Consider the following 21502-nt stretch of genomic DNA (forward strand, 5'->3'; position numbering starts at 1 on the left):
AGAAACTAACCGTAAGTATAAGAGTGACAGGTTTCCTTCTGTCTTTACAAGCCTATGTTACTAGGCTAAGCCTTGCAAAGAAAAGCTTTTTTTGGGGGGGGGGAGATAATTATCAGAATGAGGGATTGTTGTGGATCTGCATACACAACCATCTGTTTTTGAACGAAATGGGATATGAATGACACACAGTAGCCTGCTAATAAACTGACTACTGGGAAATGTACACAGGCTGTACCTGAGAAGGGTGATAAGCAAAATGTTGGCTAGTGTTCAATATCTGAAATTTGTGAAGTAACCCATACTGCTTCGTGTCACCAATGCAGAGTAAACCACCTTTTCACTCTACTCTCACGCACAAAGGTGTTATGTGCAAAGCCAGTATGGAAAATTAGCAGGAGTTAGCCCCAAAAGGGGATCCAACATATCCTCCAAACTCAATGTTTATTTACCATGTCAACTACGAGAGCTGAAAAGACTATTCTGGTTCCACCACTCCAAAGTACACTAACAAGAGTGACTTTACCACTTGTATCACAACACTCTGCTCCTGCGCAAGAGTCCTCACTCCTCTACATATGACACAGACAGTGGGGCCACAGACACTAACAATATCAGAATGCAAGACAGCTAGCCTTTTTTTAAAAAAAGAGAAGCTATCAATTCAGCATCTTTCAACTCTAAAAGGAGTCATGGTCCCTTGCCTACCTGTAGCTGTCGGCAAATCCTCCCAGGCTTACGTTAAGCTAGGTTGTCACATCATTTTCCATTTCACTGTAGATAATTTGACAGATTCTAATGCTTGTGACATGGAAGGATGGCGAGAGGCCCTGGAAGGTTACAAAAAGCATACAGTAGAGACAACTCCCAAACCATTTTTGCTTGACATTCAGTCACTTCAATAACTGGGCACCGTCTCTTTGCATTAGCATATTTCTTGCAAAGAGTGAAAATACTAAGACTTAACTGTAACATCTTAGGCTAACTAATTACCTGAAGGTGCAAAAGGTTTTTAATTGATAATACTTTTCTGTCCTTGAGTTAATAAGGACAGAATTATATACCACTTGGTTGTAATAAAACCTCCAGGCAGTTTCCAAGAAATATTAAAGTTATCAATAAAAAGCAGTTAAAAACAACTGAAAAGTCAGCAGACAAAAAACATGTCAACATTTAAGCAACCCTATCAGGACACGTAAACAATCAGGCCCTGAAAGCAGGATACCATCTTAGATGCTAATATCAGAGGAGATTGCTCATAAGAATGTAACACGAGTTCTGTGTACACTTGTGCTGCCTTATATCCCATTAACTGAAGCATAGAATTGCTACTCACATGGTCACCTCTGCCAAAATGAATTTTCACAAATTCGCCATGCTGTCTATTACTGGGTTTATACACTTTTCAGACATTAAGCTAATCATGGAAGGCTTCCACTTTAAGAGCAGTTATGTGTGGAAACAAGTGAGACGCGCGACTTGGACTTCCTGTACATATTTCAACAACTCTTGGGAGCAAATAAAAGACCAATGATGGGCAAGCAACCAGAAAAAGTGTGTCTCTGTCACAATTAATGTAATTGAGAACACGGCTTGAAAAGCACAATACTTCCATCATTTCCATCCCACTGTGCTGTTGCTCATTTAGGTGGCCCTTCCAGGTCTTAGTTTCTCAGAGAGAAACAAACAAACAAACAAACAATGGAAGTAAATAATCTAAAACCACTTCTAATGCAACCTGCTTGGTTATTTGGACACAAGCATGGAAGTTAATGCTGTCTGGAAATGGTAGATGCATTTGAATTTCAGTTTAATTATTATAACAGGTCAAAGTCCCAAGTTGCTGCCAAGAACCTTCTCTTTATCAGGGCTCCAGGGAATTCTGGGTGTGGTGCAATCTGCTCCATGTTCCTCTCCATTGGGAAGGAAGCCAGTGTTGAGACTTGATGGGTTTTTGGGTTATTAACACCGTAAGGTTGGCTGCCACCCACAGTGCAGCTTGGACTACAGTGAACAGAATACAGTGGCTCCCCATCAGTCAATTCAAGCCCAAGATACTTCCTTGCCATGTGCTTTGCTGTCTGTCAAGCCCAAGCACAATTTAGGAACAAGGCAAAAGTGAGAGACATTCAACCAAGTAAAATTTGCAACTGGAGTGCTAGGACAACTGAAGGTGGGGGTTGGTATGGGAAGCCATCCTGCAGTCAGTTGATAATACTAGCCCTCTGGTCTTCACCATGACTTTTACCTCATATACTACAATAAGAAGCCTTTATCTCCTACAATACAACATGGGTCTGGGCTGCTAAATGCCAAGTAGCACTGCCATTCCTTTGGCTCCTAACAGCACAAGGGCAGGATTGTTGAGAGTCAGGCACCCCATACGTAATTATAACCAAGCCTTAAGGCACATGCAAAACTACTCAGCTTTCTGCATTTCCATTTCTGCTACGTTGCTTCTGAGTAATTTATCAGGGACTAACTGAAGAGATCAAAGGCAGCAGCTGAAGGCCAGAAATTCACTTCCACCGCTGCCTCTAGCTAACAGGTGCTACTCGACAGTTACAAGGCTTAATGCAATGGGGGAAACAAGATTTGGGTAATTGCATTAATAGCACCACATAGTGGTCATTTGAAGCTCAGAACTGCACTAAACAAGGCTAGAAGCAGGTCATATCATAAGCACAAAAGGGGCTCCTTATCTTTCCCTCCTGGAACTCGAAACTGTTGCTCCTTTCTTACTGTTGGTAAGTCCAGAATGTTAGGTCCTGGAGCGATGTGCAAAACAAAGTGATCCCCACTGAATGACTTAACTTCTCTTGGAAGCCGCACAAGCTTTTGATCTGTGCACAAATTTCTAAAGTAGTATATGAGAGACTTCGTTTTTTTCCAAACAAGCATGTAATTTAATAGCTCAGCAACAGGGGGACTACTCCATGGGATGGCAAATTTAACAAGCAATATAGCCTAGGAGGATGACTCTGAGGAGCTGGGTGAATAGGCTTAGTACTTACCCCTGAATTCATCTCCCTGTTCTTGAGGTTGGCCTGGAGCAAAGATACTGGATGCCACTGTTGCAGGAACATCTAGACTCCAGCTATAGGCCTTATGACAACCCTCCCTACTGCTTGCCTTCCTGCAAAATGATATTAAGTGGCACAACATTCTTTTTCTGTTCTATACTGCATTGTTTATTGGGCAAATAAACTGGAAAATCTATCTACATACATACATAGGTGTAAGTGAGAAATGCAGCAAAATGTAGAGTTAAGATGCTCCATTCTCTTTTTCTCCCTGCCCCTACCCCAAAGCAGCACATCAACACTCCATGCCCAGTTAGATGCCCCGTCTTCATTGGATGATTCTGAGTTCTACCCCCTCCCACACACAATGGATGGGATTCGCCTAATAAGTACTGTCAGCACAAGTCTTGCATGAGGGCTTCCGTTGGCACACACTGGCTCAGAAGGGACATTTGCCATAGCATGACATTGAATTCTACCCTATAGCAATCCCTCCCCGAAAGGGGTGGGGTATTTTGGCACACCTTCATATGATCACAGCACTGGCACAATAGATTGACTTGCCATCCCCCCCTAGCTGTAGAACCATCCTTGCCCTCACTGCTGTGCTCTGAGTGAGACCTTGAAGCTGAGATAGCCACAGAAATGGCCTCCACCAACACTGCTTTGACCATGACAATGCCTCACGCTAAGGAAGGACCCTTGCCTCAGAATAAGGAGTGGTGCGCCCATAGTGGCGTATGGAAGGCCACTGATGCTCCAATAAACTGCTGGAGAGCCACCTGCTGCTTCGCTGCAGCAGCTGCACTCCATGCCTGGGTGTGGGGGAGCAGCCCAGGATAAGCTGGGAACAGCAGCAGGAGCAAGGGACCATTGCAGCTGAGCAGCAGCTGCAGACAGGCCAGCAGCTGCCCAGCCACTCTACGCATGGCAGGCAGAGGTGGATGGTGTAGTTTGCTACCCCTGATGCTGTACATTGACCCCACATTTTCACTGAACTTCCCAGCAGTGTCACCACCCATGGATAATCCCATCCATATGTACTACGAAGTTAGGAATGTTGTTGCATACTCACCCAGTTTGGACAAACACTTTTGGAGCTCTTTGCAGTCCAGTTGAGATCCTTTGATGCCATCCACACATGTGACCGCTTCACAATTCCTCGCTGCAGGTAATTTATGAACAAAGAGGACCTTATGGGACACCACAGCTTACTACCTTTCATTGTGAAAACTTTGGGTGAAGGACTTTTTATTTTCGAACAAGCTTTATAGAACGTTTAACAAACCACTTGTATCCCCATTGCTGCTTGAGCATTCAAACTACTCCAAAAGGTTAAAAGGTTACTGCAACAGGTCTAGCCTTGGCAGAAGCAAGCCCCCCCCCCCCCCCCGTGCGTGTTTAATAAATTCACGCTTGAGATAATGCATTATTCCCATTTCTCATGGCAGAGAAGGAAACAGTACAACCTTGGTAAAAACTTAGCTCTGGCAAGATTACACCAAGAGCAAGCAATATTCTTGCTTCTTTTGAGAGACAGATAGAGGCCACTTTCTAGGACTGTGAGTGGGGGGCCTTGCAGCCCCCTAAGTGAGGCATTTGTTCTGTTAAAACAGCATTTGACATGTCGGAAAGACAGAAGGAAAAAAGCAAAAGTGTTGTAACAATTCTGCTTGAAACCAGTCAAGCTCATTTTTTTATTTCTTTTCCTAAAAAACCCCCAACAGCCACCACCCTTTAATGTTGGAAGTATACATGATATTTTACACAGGCTACATCTATCATCCTCAAAAACCCTTCCGCCCACCCCAAATCCCACCCACGGTAAAGTACAGATTAATACAAGTTTACATAATACGAGACATTAAAACAGGCTTCTAATGTTTGCACAGGAAGGCAAGGCCATTTAGGCAGCATCCCTCTGCCCCCAACATCCCAGTCAGAGGGCTGCAAAGCTGGGTTTGGTAAGCAAAAGGCTGAATATCCTTTATACCCATAGTAAAGTTAGTTACCCTGGGATGTGATTTAGCGAGCTTGGTAGAAGGAAAACACAGTATGTGACTGTGGGCAAGTTTCACCTATGTGTCACAGGCAATAATTAGAATGATCCTCCCCCCCAATTCAGCATAGGACAGCTTTCCGCAGCCTGTGCCATTCCAGATGTTGTTGGACTACAACTCTCAACTTCCCTGACCACTGACCTTGTTTGCTGGGTCTAATGGGAATTGTAGTCCAACCACTTCCAGAGAGCACTGGTTGTGGGAGGCTGGCCTAGGACAAAGTACTGAGGGAAGGGTTAGCTCACCAATGCTTCTCATGCCCAGCAAGTTAGGTCAGTATTATTGTCTGCATCCTGTGCAATAATAAAAAAATGAGGCACAGAGGTGTGTGTGTCATGGGCTGCTTTCAGACACAGCACTATCAGGCCAGGGCCCCTTCTGTGAAGGTTTTGCCAAGGATAGAGAGGTGTGTGGAAGGAGAGCACTGGGACTCGTGAGGAAGCACCTCAAAATCTAGCAGAACGTGAACGAGAAAGGCCCTTAGAACTGAGACTGGGGTGGGTGGGGGAATGAGTCAAGTTGCTTCTCTTCATAGTAATTTATTTTGGTATAAAGCAATCTATTTTGGCATCATGTTGTAGTGTTTACTACCACACACATATAATCGAACAGGGAAGAGGGGGAAAGCACCTGGGCAGTACGTGTTGAGATGACATTACAGGGTTGCAAATTCTTTACCTATCTGATGACATCACTAGAGCAGTTATCATAGGTTCAGAGCACAAAAAGTGAATAATCAAATTTCATCTCCCATATGGTACAAAGGATACCTTACTTACTGGCCATGCAAAGATGAATGAGACCTCTCTAACATAGAGATAACAAACGTGGTATCTTCCAGACATTGTCAGACTACAACTCCCATCAACCCTGATCATTGGTTTAGCCGATTTATTAATTAATTTTGGAATATTGATAACTGCTAAATGTTACAAAATACCATAACAGTATACAACAACAAAACAACAACAACAAAAGTAAAAATACAGTTTTTAAAAATAAAATACTGCAGTGAACATACAGGTACATAGAGGATAAGGTGATGTCTCAGATACCCTGGTACCAAGTTGTTTAGGGCTTTATACTCTTACCAGTAAAATCTTAAATTTGGTCCTTTAAAGCATTTTGCCATCCAGTGCAGTTCTCTCCACCTGGCCATAAGCTGTGACTCCACATTCTGCACCCGTTGCAGCTTCCCAACCAAACACAAGCTCTACACAGAGCACACTGCAGCAATTCCATTGCAAGGGGACCACTGCATGGGCCACTGAAGCTAAGCTATCCCTGTCTGGAAACAGCCATAGCTGGCACACCAGCCAAAACTACCAAGCATTCCAAGGTACTGGAGCCTCCAGTGATAACAATGGAACAAGCAGCACTCTCAGACTACATACCTGTCCCTTCAGAGGAAGTGCAACCCCACCCACAGCAGGTAACTGACCTCTATCCTGGACAGTAGGTGCATACACGCACAGGGCCCTGAGTCTTACCAGGATTCAGCTTCAGTTTATCAACCCACCACTGAGTCTAGACAGTGGCTCTGGGCTTGCACACCATACCTGACTCAAATGCCAAAGAGAAAGAGTTGGGTGACTCAGTTTATCAATGGCACTTAGCTCCAAATATTCTAATGGCCTCACCCAAAGGCTTCATATAGGCATTAAACAGAACTGGGGACAAGATGGTAAGCTTTGGGACCTCTTAACATAACTGCTGGGAAGCCAACAGGCAATCTTCCAGTGCTACTCTCTGAAACAGGCTCTGAAGGTAGGAACGGACCACTGAAGAACATGCCCCCAGGTCCCATCTCTCAGAGCCAGTCCAAGAACACCATGGTGGATGGTATTAAAAGTCACAGAGATCAAGAAAGAGTAACATAGTCACACTCCCCCTATCCTTCTCTAGACAATGCTAATTTATCAGGGCAACCAAGGCTGATCTGTCTCCAAACCAAGCCAGAATCCAGACTAGAATGGATCTAGATAATCCGCATCCTCAAAGGATGCTTGAAGTTGCTTGAAGCTGGTGATGGGAGTTGTAGCCCAACAACATTTAGGGTACCATGTTGGCTACCGCTGATCTAAGGGATGGACAGAAGAAACACTACAGCACTAAAAGGACAGTACCTGTATCTAAGTTGGGACTTTAGGGAAAATGACATGATGTGAACTTCAAGTGCTGATTTTCAGAAAGCAAAGTTAGGAGATGGACTCCTAAATCCTCCATTTTTTAAAAATACCCATTATATAGGAAGATTTATGACAGTATGCAGATTTAACTTAAGCCAGCCTTCCTCGAACTAGTACCCTCCAGGTGTCGAGTTGCATGTTCTCACCACCCCTAACTATTAGCCCTGCTGGCTGGGGCTCATATGATGGGGATTGTGGTTCAACATCCGGAAGGCACTAGAATGGGGAAGGTTGGCTTAAGTTAAATCTGCATACTACCTGATTAAAGCAGGTAAGTGGGGTTCAGCCCATGGGAGACCAAACTAGGCAGACTCACACCAATAATACAGACATGGGAAATCATTGACCCTCTCTTGGTCAATGCAAACATGATTTTTTTTTTTACTGTTAGATCAGCAGTGAATCTATCCAGGTTTATATTTCTGAAAATAAAACCACTGATCCATTGCAGCAATGGTAAGTTTGAAAACATCTAAGATTGAGAGCAGGAGGCATTGTTCAACTGGCTTTTTCAGACCCTGGAGATGAATACACATACACATGTATTAAATGAAATGGGGGCAAAGTATGGGAAGACATATATATTTCTAAACGCACATTTGATATTTCTTTCTCTGATGCCTCATGACCACTGCTCCAAAATATACATATGTCGTATTAAGCACATTGTGCTCTGAACCCAACCCTCCTCTCATCAGAGCCATTTCCATGGCATCACAGAAAATTGCCATGGTCCATAGTTAAAGAGGCCAGGATCAGACACATGCCTTCCCACTCAGATAAGTCAGAGCAGTTCACATTGCTCCAAGAACTATTGTTTTAGCCTCGCTGCATAACATCCATATTCCCCCCTCTCCACCCTACAAATCAACACATGGGTGAGAAACATGCTTTTTGAAAAGGGTAAGGAATAGATAAAGTGGGGAGGGGTACAGCAAAACCTCCGTCCCTTGTGAAATCTAGATGCTACTTCCAGGTTGGGAAGCCTTGCAGTATAAATTATTAGCACCCACTGGAGGGCTACCATCCTGGCAGCTGTCATCTACCAGACCTGAGGAATCATGATAGGACAGCACTAGAGATCTACTTGCGTACAGGCGTGAATGCAGCTGTGCAATCTGTCCCTGAAGAGGCAGCACTTTGTTCTGCTAGCAATCCTCCTGCCAGGAGGTCTTGGGAGTTATTTGAAACCTTACAGCGGAACAGTATGGATAACCTAATATAATATCTGCTTTATTTACTAAAAGGAGACTATAATACTGGGAGGGGAGCCTATACAAAGAGGTCAGCACAACAGACATCAAAAGAGGCATTAATGTGGGACCTACAGTGGCAGAAGGATTGCTCAAATATGGGGCAAAAGATACTTATACAAGGCTAGAAAGAATCTCTTAGCAGCTACTTGGACAGGCCTTTCCACCTAGGCATATCCTAGAACATCAAATTACTTATTCAGAGGCATATTAGCACCTGAACAACAGCAAAATGTGGCACATGGTATTTAACAAGGGAACTCAGCACAAACAGTGGCTTTTCAATTTCTCATTTCCATTCATTGGTTAGTGGGACTCACTTCCATTTCCTTACCAAGCTGAAAACAAATCATCTCCCAGGTTTTTACATTCTAACATGTGTGTGCGGGCGTTTTGTTTGCTACTGTGTGTTCCAGAACTTGAGCGACAATTTTAAAGAACACTTTTTTTTAATCAGCCAGCCCTGTGAGGGGCAGGTGGACCTAAACCACATGGAGGCTGGGGAAGGGATCAATTGTGTGTGTCTCTGTGAATTAACCTATTAAAAAGTATTTAGGGAATGAGCTGCCAAGAGTAGCAACAGTAGCAAAGCCACACTAATAGGAAGGCCTGTTTCCCTTGCTATTCTTTCTTGGAAATGACACAAGTTGGAATGTATGGTGTCCCAGATACTTAAAAAAATAATAATAGAGCCAGCCTTATGAAAAACTATAAATAAACTAATTAAATATTTTGATACTAAAATGGGGAATGTTGAGCTGCTGCTTAATCTGAAGACAAATGGAGGGGCTTATGGCTTTTTTCTGAGATAATTGGAAGGAATCCAGCCTTCCCAACATGGCGCTCCAGCAAGGACCTTGCAGAACCACCAACCACTGCTGTTCTTCTCTCGGACTTCAAACAAGGTCCCTTCTTTAAAGCTGCTGGTTTCTTCATCGCCATCAAAATCTGCCACAGCCACATAGAGGGCTTCTCTGGAGACGTCTGAACTGGTGATGGGGACGGATCCTCTCTCCCTCTCCACAGGCTTGGGGATTCCCTTTGGGCCTAGGCCGCTTTTCGCTTTGGCATCATCTTGGCACGGAGCTGGCAGGAAACCTTTGGCTTTTGGTGGAACCAGCATCGGCCTGCCAGGCACAGAGGCAGCTCTCAGTTCAGGCACTTCCCTCTGTGGAGCTTTATTTTCCAGAGAGGGGGCAAACGAAGATGCAGGCAATGGTGTGGTGGCTTTCTTGGGAGGAGGAGGCCTCCTGGGTGGCACTACGGGCCGCTGAGGTGGTTCCCTGGAAGCTGGAAAGCTACCCTTGGAATCAGCCTCACTCAGCTTTGTGGAACCAAAAGGAACTTTGGATGAAGCAGCCTCCTTGAAGACTTGGCTGTCTGGTCTGGATGGAGGCCTCATCTCCACAGCTGGCCTTTCCTGAGACCGGACGGAAGATTCCACAGGAAGTGCGTTGTTACTGAAGGCACTCTCGCCAGCTGTGGGGTCCTGATCAGAAGGCTTCTCTTGCGCTTTGGCAGGCCTGAGTTTGCTCCTCAGGTTGCAAATGTCTAGTTTGTCATCTCCCTGAGGGGGATCTGTCCTAGGGGCTGCTGCTGGCTTGGGTCTGACCTGAGGCTTTGATTTCAGGAAAGGGTTCGGGATCCCGAGCTCAGGCTTGTCCTCTGGGGGCTCAACTTTTGGCTTGGCAGGCTTAACAGTGGGCCGAAGGTTCGGCTTCTTCACCTCTTTGGGAGACACCTTGTGCCCACACTCTAGCCCCATTTCATTTTTCAGCTGGAACAGTTTCCCCTTCTCTGTTTTGAGCTCTGGCTTCCTGTTGTCCCTCGGAGGGACAGCCTGCTTGGGGGGAATCGCAGGCAAAATCATGCCAGGAGGCTTCGGAGGTGGCCTCTGTTCCAACCGCTGCCTTTCTATCAACTCCTCTTCGGATTTAATTATGGATTCCTTCCTCGGAGGGAGGCTCGGCTTCTCTTCGGTGTCCCGATCACAAATCTCCTCGTACCCCACGGAGAGAGATGCATCGCTGCTCTCTGGCAGGGCACCCTTGGAAACCTCCTTCGCTTTCCATTTCCCTGCACTGTCTATGTCATTGGGTGGTGCTTCAGGCAGAGGCCTGGACGGCCCAAAGGCTTCTCCATTAGAGCTGCTCTCCGCCACACTGTCGCCAAGCCGGAGCTGCGCCATTTCATTCGGCAGCGGTGCCAAGAAGTTAGGTCTAGATGCGTTGCTAGTTTTCTTGTACTTGTCAATGAAAGTAGCTGGTGCCCAGCCTTCCTTCTCCTCTATCTGGATGTACCACCAACCACTCAAGTTCTTCTCAATGACCTGCGGAAGGAAAGAGAAACACCATGCCTTAGATCTCTTGCCGCACCAGTTGCTTCAACTGCTCACATCAAAGCTGAGGGGGTTACTTAAGAACAGAGGTGACTAACCCCCAGCCCAAGGATGAAGCCATGCCCCAGCAATTTCTTTTCTGCCTCCCTCCCAATTCTAGGAGCAAAGGTGGTGGTGGAGATTAAGGAAGAGCTTCCACTTTCAAAACCATCTTTTTAAATTGCCATGGAGTCTCATTTCAGCCTTGAATCTGGCATTTCCTCTTGTAGTTAAGGAACTGCAGAAAGCTGTAGCTTCCTTGTATTGCTCTTTAAACTTCTTATATTGTCCTAACCTTGGCCTTTCACTCTGCTTAACAGAATCTTCTGTTGCTGAATTTATCTGTCTGAAGGCGAGAATCATTTCACAAAGGACATTTCGTAGGTGTACAAGTTATTTTGTGTTTGTGCACACCTAGAAATGTAATATGTGGATGCCATGCATGCATCTGTTGCAAGAGGAGTCATAGATTGGCTGCAACTCCTTGTTAACACTCAGTAACACAACTGGGCTTGTCTCAGTATAATGTATAAAATTGCTGAGGCCCTTGTGCAATACAAAATATAATCATGAACTTCTAGCTAGTTTGCACTATTAAATGGGAATGACTCTCTTGTAGCGGAGCATCCATACATGCATATGTATACAGAGCATCAAAAGTAGCAGGCCACCTTTCGAGTCAGCTCTCTTCTCCAAGCAAACGTGGACACACACAGCACAATAATCCAATTGGCCAAGAAAACTACTTGGCCACTAGGTGTCAGCAATGAGCCATAGATGAGGTACCGCCAGCAGGATACTAAACTCCATTTTTTTAAGGCTGATACAGCTAATTAACATCCACATTTCTAAATGTGTGCCCGCGCACACACACACTGTAGCTGTGTGTGTGTTTTTATGGAGCGAATCACTTCAAGATTCTTGAATATAGTGGTTGCATATATAAAATAAATAAAAATATTTTTAAAATGTAATTTTAATTGGGGATGGGGAAAGAAAAAGTGGGAGAGAAATGCAATAAATAAATAAATAGTAAGCTGTATGCAAATATTTTAACCTGATAAGGCAAAATTCTGGCAAAGGAAAATGTGAAAGTTCAGGGTGAGCAGGCAGCTGGAGGAGATCACTGCCTGCATTACCAGAAGCTGAAAGATGGTTGCAGTTTCAGCACACATTCCATTCATGGTGGAGAAGCAGAGAATACCTCCTTTTTATACTTCTCCCTTCTCCCAGTGAAACGGGCTGCTGTGCATGTGTGGAGGGAGGATGGAAAGGTGAGCTGCTCCACACACCTTTTAAAACGGAATACGAACATACCAGTCAGACTAGAACACAGCACACCAGGGAGGATTATCCTTCCTTACTCACCGATAGGACAGAAATTTGACCCTCATCCCTAGTGCTTTTTTCTGGGGGTGGATGCAAGAGTACGCATACCCCTGAACAATTTGTCCATTTACTGTATTTATTTTCCCCGATTTGAGCTATAAAATGGTGATTTTCTTGAGTCAAAATGAGAGTACTCCTAAACATTTTTTTTTAGGAAAAAAGGACTGCTCATCCCTGTCAATCATCAGCATAACGCAACTGTATCAGACAACTACTGCAAACACAAAGCTTTTAGCATGCGGACCCGTGGAAAGCCCCAAAGGGCACGGAGAAGAGCAGGGCGGATGCAGCCTCACCTCTACTTTCATTCCTGCTTGGAAGCTGATGCCGTCCGGGATAGTAGTCTGGAAGTCAGCAATAGTGTAATACTCCTCTTCCACTTGCGGGGGCACAGGGGGCTTAGGCAGGTTGAGGCCACGGGGCTGTTGCAGAAACAACACACATTAGCCTACTTCTGTCCGAAGATGACAAGGGACAATATACCCCACTGCCCTCCAAAGTAGCCCACGAGGAAGGTAGCATTTGGCTGGCAGGTTCATGTGGCTTCACTGATTTTACAGTTACTGCTGACAAGCTCATCTTTCAAGAGAGGCCACACGGGATTAAAGATGCTGGAGATGTTTAGCAGGTCTGGGCCTGGAAATGAACTTCCAGACGTCATACTGCTTGCCTCGAAGGGGAGGAGAGCCTTAGAAGCTCATGGATTCTTGGGCAGCTCAGATTAAAATTCAGATCTGCAGAGAAGTAATCCCAGCTTCAGCCTGCTTTGAATGGCTGCTCCTGGGAAAACTATCGCTGAAGAAGCAAAACCCCCTCACTTTCCCCCAAGGGATCTTCTTACCCTAAGAGTTCCCTCTGTGGGGTTTTATTTTCAACTCTCTGTAGACTCTTTTATCAGTGAATATAGTCACTTTCTAATACTATGATATAAAAGGAATGACTTGGAAAATGGGCCAAGTTTGCTTTAAAAAACAAAATTTATTTCAGGAACATCTATACAGGACATATTTCAGCTGCTGACCTGCCAGCTGTGTGTGCTCCAGGGCCTCATGGGGAAGGCAATGTTTCCTTGGTCAATCTCTGAACTTGAGGGAAAGTTGTATGCATAGAGAAACACATGCATGAGGCTTATAAGCAAAGCTTTCCTTAGTCCATGCTCCCACGACGGATTAAGAATATATACGCTATATATATGCAGTGCACATTGTCATATATGGTAGGTAAGCAGGCTTATTTCCAGAGCACCTGTGCTATGGAAACTGCCACACCTGAAGTATATTTTGTGGGCAGCTGCAGCTATCTGCTGGCCATAAACACAACAGAAGAGGCCTGTGCAGCTACTTCAAAACAGAATGGTATATACTCATTCGTAAGGCAAGAGTCCCTTGACAGAAGAAAGCAGATCTGGGGGGGGGGGGGTTAAGCCTCACTCCTGCACCAGCTATATTAGGTAGAACCACTGCACATGTGGATCACAAGGAGGAATATTAGGGAAGCTTCTCATGCAATGAATTTTGTGCATGGGATCAGTTGCACAGGGCATGCATGCAGAAAGCACTATTTCCCCCTTTATATATTGTGGCAATGGTCTGATCCTTGCCAGAGCATTATTTTATCACTTCCATATTCATCCATTCATTAAGAAGCAAGTTACATATACGGACATGTTTGCACATGGGAATCTATGCCGAAATGCAAAATGCGGCAAGACCAAGCTGTGTCCCTTTCTACCACCACTGGTCTAGCTTATTTTTGTTCTGTGTATTTAATAATGCACCAGAACTCCCCAGCTTAAAGCAACTGGGGGCAATACTTACTATTGTGAGATCTCGACGAGGAGGGGGTCTCTGTCTCATCTTTGGTGACTCTGCCAAGAAAATATTTCATTGTGATTGAAGGATATGAAAACATGCTTCAAAAAGTGATACTTAAGAAGAACTAACAAGACCCCACCAGTCCAGTCTGAGGAAAAAAAGAGCAAGAGGGAAAGAGAGACTGAGTACGTATATTATAGAGACAGGGTGGGGGGGTGGGTAGGTTCTTCACACACAAACCTACACTAAAATCCTGAACAGCATGCCCCCCTAGATGCATAATGTCCCATCAACTGCCACCAAGTTTGAGATATGCTTCATTGGAGTAGCAGCAGAAGTAGAATGCAATACAAACATACACTAGAAAGGATTCCAAAATTTACTATCAGCTTTGCTGAACTGACCTAAATAACCCCAGTTCTTCCAATTATAATTCTCAAGAAGCCACAAAACTCAAGAGCCATGAAGACCTTCCTGCACCACACCAGGCTAGCATGTCCTACAAAGAACCCAAAACTATTGTTCATTCTTCCCAACTTACTTCGCCTAAGGTCCACATTTGGCAATGGGCGACCATCAAACCTTCCATCTCTTTGGTTGTTCGGCCCATCCTTGTCTCGGCCCGCCGAGTTCTGCTGCCGGGAGATTCCATCCAGGTCTAGTGCATAGGAGTGGGCGGAAGTGGCAGATCCCAGTTTTGGAGCAAGCATGTCACCACTCCCCTTTTTCAGGTATGATGCTGGGGCCCAGCCCTCCTGACCCTGATACCTGCAGCAATATGAATGGTCAAATTATTTAGACTTCTGTCTCGTTCTTATCACGGCTACAGCCAGCTTGATTCATAGCAGTTCTTGAGAGGCACAAAAAGGGTTCTGAATCAACATTCTGAGAAATCAGACTGATCAATCCAGAGCCCCCTCCCCCCATTTCATTCTTCTGTTATCTGAGAGATACACTCTTGAATATCTTTCAAGACCCCATACCTTCACAATTATGAATGTTTGCTTAATGTTGATTAAGCAAATTTATCTCCCATCTTTCCATACAGATGCCCAAGGTGGCTGTACCTCATTGGGGGAAAAGGCTATATACTGGCAGTATGCTATGCTGTAATAACCAGTCTCCAGATGTGGAATGGATTATGGCATACAGGGACAGCAAGACTAATCTGGAACACAGGAGTCTCCAACCCATTATGGGTGCATCATGGGCACAGAGAAAGATCCTCTGATCATTTGTTACCTGAAATGCACTGGACTACTCTAATGTAGTGAGTCCAGGATCCTTTCTGCTTATTTTGAAGCAGCATGACAAATGTCACAGAGTCTAGTGGGCCTGCCTAAGGGCCACATTGCATATTGCCAAATCGACAGGTACATATTTGTAAACCATACGTATCAGCTGTGTCCCTCAAATGCAAGGATAAGGGAACATGTGGCCCTCCAGATGTTGCTAGCCTACAATTCCCATAATCCTTGACCACTGGCCATGAGGCTGGTGGCAGATGGATGTTAAGAGCATCTGGAGGGGCTCCACCTCTGCTATATTGTGTAGAGGCAAACTGTGTACTCTCACCATGTAGACACCCGGGGGGTGGGTGGAACTTTTTCAGCCTACACCCCCTTCTGGGAAACCACAGGCAAAAGCAGTCAGAGCAGCAAATGAAAAATTTGCTGTTTGTACACTAGATTAGTTTTAATACATTCACATATCCCTCTCCATCCAGGCACATTCTAGCCAGGCAAAAAAACACTCAAGGGGAGTGCAAAGCAGGACTGGTGAGGGCTGTGTGACCTTGGAAAAATCCTGAGGGCCTAGAGGGCCTCATTTGGCCCCTGGACCTGAGCTTCCCCATCCCTAATGCATACACTGCATATACATAGAGATTTAGGGCCAATCACATTTCTCTGTGGCACATAAACACAATGTGAAAAAAGAAGGTAAAACAGGAAACAACACTGGGGCATGTGGTAATAACAGGTGCATCTACTTTTCTGTCACATGCAAAGCAGTCTAACTCTTGGTGTTTCCAGTTCTCATACAAAGGTCGCCACTTTTCCAGTGTGCCGTTTGTCTTCTTTTCTTACATCAAAACCATTAAAAGAAGAGAAACCCAAAACAAAACAATAGCCCTAAACCTTTACCGTGACTCAGAAACCACATCCACCAAGGACATCTGCCAGAGAGGAGGGACTGGTGCCAGCCACAGGAAAATGCCACCTTAGTGGCCAGAGGCAAAGATGCTAGGATCAGATGACGCCAGCTGCTGCGCCTTTAATAGACTCGAGATTCTTTGAAGCAAATTTCCTCAGTTTAAAATGTCAACACACATTCTTTTTTCCTGGTGTAGTGGTTGCCAATGCTGCAGGTTCATTGGAAGGTTACGGAAATCAAAGCCTGCTCTCTGCTTTACCTCGACACACACTTTGTCAGTGTCAGCCCAGTGTCAAGACTTACAACTATAATGTAGCCAGAAGAGACCTTTAGCTGACCAACCGAGGGTTAGATCATAGTCATCAAGGCATTCTTTTTTGTGCTTAGTTTGCCCATTATTTCTGCCTGCATTCTGTTATGGCCCTGATCAATATGGCTGTAGTTGCCTTGTAAACAGAGTGTTGTATTTTTGCCCCATCTGATTAACACATACATTTTCAACCATTTTCTATTGTAAATGTGAACCATATTTTAGCTGTCCCATTACAAGGCTGGCGGATACAGCTGATTCTCAAGTGGTGAACAAAGCTGTACTAAACACTTCAAAAATCTATAGCCAGAAAAAAATTCTATTAACGAAAAACCAAAACCAAACAGCAGCCTCTTTAGGCAACACAGATGCAAAAATCTGGTGGACTTGTTCAACAGCAAACAGAGTGGACAATTGAGAGAGATGCTTTGATTTAGGAGCAAGAAATATACCAGGCAAAAAGAACAGAACGATGGGAGACCTTCCCCCTTAATTTAAGGATGCTGGAGAATTTCACTCATCAGTCTGCAGTTTCATTATGTTGGAGTCAGAAGTGTAGAAATGGGTCTCTTACAAAAAGTAGGTACTAAAATAACACACATTTTTTTGCATCTAATGAACCAACCTGTGCACCATCCAGCACTTTCAGTTGCAGTCATTGTGACAGTGCTGTGTGTGTTGGTTTGGTTTAAAGCAGAGACTGTGTGATAAACACATTTTACCACTAAAAGGAAGTAAGTGCCCTTAACTGCAAAGACAACTGCAGCAGCATGCAGTTTAAGCCAATAAAGAAGCATGGTTCAGGGCATTCTCTACAACCTCTTTCCCTAACTCAACTGTTCGAGTACCTTTCCCCCCTATGCATTACAGCATCTTTAAAGGGTTTTTTTTTAAATGGCCAAAGAACCCACCTCTTTGCACCCACCATTTTGTGATATGAAAATGTAGCTTCAGTGGCACATCATGCCTTGCTACCTTTTGGATAGTTTCCTTCACATGTTTCCGAAACCCACAAATGTGTTGGCGGGACCACCTTATATACCAGAATGTGCCAATGAGATTTTCAGGGCATCTCATCGTCCCGAGGCAATATGCCATCTGTTCATAATGCAAAAAGCAATTCCTTTCAACACTAAAGTATTGCCTCTGTGTGTCCACTCCTCTTCCAAAAAGAGCTTGTGTTATCTAATTTTTAACTCCTAGAAACAGAGCAGAATGCCACAAAATGCATTCCTCTACATCAGTCATTGCTGGAGCTTTGTGTGTCTTAACCTGATCTTTCCTTCTGTCCCTTACTGGATGGAAGCTACCCTCTCCTAAGGATGCCTTGCAAGAGACAGAGATAAACATCATTGGGTTTTAGTACACAAGACTTCAGTAATAAATAAATAAAAGTAGCTTGCCCCTTATATTCGGGCATGCCTGCCTCCCATTGATTCTTCTTCAGTAACCCCAAATGAAAGGTACCTGATCTTCCACCATCCTTCCAGGTTTTTCTGGATCACCTCCACAACAGCCCCTTTGTCCAGGTTCATTTCATCTTGGTCCCGAGCAGTGTAGGGGTAAATGACCATATACTTCTCCTCTGTTGCGAGCAAAATAGAAGAGAAGAAAACAAAGCTTGTTAGAAGTCCCTGTTTTGAAAACTTTTCAAACTTTGTTAAAGTCTTGCTCTCTGAACTGGATTACATGGAATGGGAAGGTTGGCAATCGGGTGCATCACACACCGGGGTCGAGAGCCTATCCACCTGACACAAGCTTCCAAAAATCTAGTCACATAACTTGTAATACCCTCTGGCAAGTCTAATACACCCTATCAGCCCCTGCCTGGTGCGTGACAACCTCTCTGTCTTTCCAGTTGAAGACAGGCAGCTGTAATAGGTGGTCAGTGGAAATGAGGTGGGCTGCGTATGCCAGGCTTGTCAGGGGTGGGGTGTTGCACAGGCCTGTTCTAAAAAGAATCTGCTTTTCCATTAGCCCTAAGTGTCCGATACCAAACACCTTAAGCATCAGTTCCAATGTTGTTTCAGCAGCTTCATCTGGGTGCACAAGTGTTCATTTGAGTGCTCCACTCACATGAGCGCTGTAACACCAGAGACCCACAGATAGCTTCTCCTGCACAATTAAAGAGACCATGCTCCTCCCATGTTATAGCACTCAAGGAACCACACCACTCCAATAAGCAGCTATTTCACAGCTCTTGCAATAACTCCACTGGTTCCAAGATTGCATCCCATTCATTTCCTCTGTTTCTCCTCACCTGGGGTCATGCTGCCACTGCAGAGCTCTCTTGTAAAAACTTACTTGACCTCTGTGCTTACTTGACCTCTGCCCCTGTTACCATGACAACCATTCCCTATCTCTTATATCACAGATAGCCAAGGTGGTAGCTTCCAAATGTTGTCGGACTACAGCAACTCTCATAATCCCTGACCATTGGTCATGCTGGCTAAGTCTGACAGGAGTTGGGAGGCCAAGCACATCTGAAAGGCTACAGGTTAGCTGCCACTGCCTTCCATCCTCCCTAGTACCAGACTGTGGGTAAAGTTATGGGGGAATGTGCATTATGCCAACACCAGAGCCATAAGGCTTTTAACCAATTTCCAGTGACAATCCAGAGGAAAAGGAAGTAACCGCTAGCTAAGACTAGGTGGAACAACTTGGTATCAGTAAAAACATAATCGCGACAACTCTACAGAAAGAGAAGCAAGAAATCCAAACACACACACACCACCTGCATTACCGACAAATAACAAACAATGCTTTTGTGGCCTGCTTTCCCTATGCACAGCTGCCAAAGTGATGCCAGCTAGTCTGCCTCAGCAAGACTGCCATTGGCATTCAATACTCATCTGCAGCCTATACTGTGTCCCCATTTCTAGAAATGCCTCGTGCAGAGCCAGGAATCAGTTTCACAGCTAGTTTAATGATATCTCTGGCAGGAAGAGCTGAAACAACATGCACAGTCCTTTCCACTTACAGAACTGCAGTACATGAGCTCATCCACACTTCAGTTTGAGTTGCCACATTCTCCAGGAAAAGCCGCTCTTTACTGCTGATTCGGAGCAGGTTTTTCATGGACTGACATTTCCTCCGATTCAGTTGCAAAGTGCAAGTTTTCCCAGGGAAGTGGTGGGGCAAGCAGAAAACCACTCAGACCCATGCTTTCTGGGATGGGACAAGCAAAGTGCGGACAAGCACTTGGTTAGACTAACATAACCTTGAACTGCCAACTTCACGATGAGGTACTTCAGTGGATGTATGTGTCCACTTGAAATGTCTAGCCATAAATGTGTTCAAGTGCCTGAGCACACAACCAACATGCTCCACACTGTACTTCCTGACAAATCAAAAGCACATCAGCAGAGCATCAAACAGATGTCATGGCATCAGGATGCAACAGGAATTATAAGGAACACAGCCAAGGCATGAAAACTCTGAGATGTGGTCGATTCCATCAAGCAGGTCTGTGCCAGTCTTTGTTTTCCTTTTAGATTTCAGATAAGCTAGAAACACAGTGCAAGAAGGAAATATCTGAGTCAACTAAGGGCAACCAGACAAGACATTAAATGTAGCTTCATATTTAACATGCTAGTGTGTTCTTATTAATTGCATCAGCCGGACATATGTGTGTGTGTGTGATAATTTATAGGCTCACAGCAGTTATGGAGGGAGAATTTAAACTTTGCACACACATATCCTTGTAGTCTTGAGGAAATTCCTCTTTTGAAAGGTGGTATTTGCTTTGGGAGAAAAATGTCTCCGAGAACAAATACTGGCTTCTGAGATTTTCCTTAAGACTATAACAGGGGAAACAAAGAGAAAAATTCTCTCACCATGCCAGCTGTGAGCCCAGTAATTATCAGCCCACCCAATGCAATTTGCATTTTTTAGCACTTGCAAGTTGAATGTAAAGGAGCATTTAACATCCTCTCTAGTCTGGCACAGAAGAGTAGAACTCCTAAATCATGAGGCATTGACACAGTAAGTACCAGAAGCAGGAGGAAGAGGGGTGGGTGGGGGTTTAACATATATGACTAGCAATGCACACAAGGAAATACAAAGGGTGGATTCCCAGTGAATAAGTAATATATTACATGCAACAACGCATGCAAACACCACAATGGGCAGCACATGCAGAAACGGGAAGTAGACAAATGTCCAAAGCACAAATGGAGGTCAATAAAAGCAATCTCCACAGCATCCACCTTGACCCCATCCACTGGTGTACAAGTCCCCAAGTGTCCGACGGCGGCCCACGTGCCTGGGAAGAGACCAGTATCTCCATGGGACTGGGAGGAGCATGTTGGGGAAGCAGGAGAGGGACAAAACAGGGTGTAAGGAGGCAGCTCTTCACTCCTTGGAAGTATCAGCCTTGTTTAATAGAGCAGACAATTCCACAAGCAGACAATGCACCTTGCTTTGCTTAACAAAGGCGGCATATTAAAAATGAGAAGTATCTGCACCTTCTAAAAAAGGAAGGAACGAAGAAATCACAACAAACTCAAGAAGTTCCTCAAAAAGAGTTGTGCACTTTTGACACTTTTGACCCGTTTTGCTGGCGTCTGTCTCTGCATTTCTCATTCCATCACAAGAAGCCACCATGGGGAGGACCTAGCAAATGTCACAGGAGCACCTGCTGTTGCAGCATTGTTGAAAAGAAGTGCATGTGAACTTGAGCAGTAAGGGGAAGAGAAACCACCGTGGGGTCCATGTAAACCACTTGGGACTTTCCAGTGTGGACAGCCATAGCAAATATTACTCAGGTGCAATACAATAGAATAACAGCAGCTGTCATTTTTTTAAAAAATTACTCAACAAAGCACCCATTTAGGGGTCTTAATTCAGAATGTGTGCTCTCCATATCAAAGGCTGGTGTGGCTTGTGGCTCAAAGATGGAGGAAAAGTTGGATACTGAAGGCTGGGAAAGGCTCAA

At 44.7% G+C, this 21502-nt stretch overlaps 1 protein-coding gene and 1 long non-coding RNA gene across 7 annotated transcripts in view; both read right to left on the reverse strand.

The window, feature by feature from the left end:
• Nucleotides 1-100: 100 nt before the first annotated feature.
• LOC310673107 lies at nt 101-4361 on the reverse strand. The gene is made up of 2 exons (XR_014508858.1): nt 4096-4361; nt 101-3133 (listed from the first exon to the last, which is right to left on the reverse strand). It is a non-coding gene; the product is annotated as an uncharacterized lncRNA (long non-coding RNA).
• A 315-nt stretch (nt 4362-4676) lies between these two features.
• The window catches only part of SH3PXD2B (SH3 and PX domains 2B), a 102322-nt gene continuing 85496 nt past the window's right edge, over nt 4677-21502 (reverse strand). For all 6 annotated transcript variants that reach the window (XM_083430742.1, XM_083430740.1, XM_083430741.1 and 3 more), the window contains 5 exons: nt 18034-18151; nt 14644-14870; nt 14106-14155; nt 12585-12710; nt 4677-10851 (listed from right to left, as the gene is read on the reverse strand). In XM_083430742.1, the coding sequence (XP_083286868.1) occupies nt 9313-10851; nt 12585-12710; nt 14106-14155; nt 14644-14870; nt 18034-18151 (2060 nt within the window). In that variant the 3' untranslated portion in view covers nt 4677-9312. The remainder of the gene's footprint in view (nt 10852-12584; nt 12711-14105; nt 14156-14643; nt 14871-18033; nt 18152-21502) is intronic.

The sequence above is a fragment of the Podarcis tiliguerta genome (assembly GCF_965153285.1).
Source record: "Podarcis tiliguerta genome assembly, chromosome: 2".
In the NCBI taxonomy this organism is placed as follows: domain Eukaryota; kingdom Metazoa; phylum Chordata; class Lepidosauria; order Squamata; family Lacertidae; genus Podarcis; species Podarcis tiliguerta.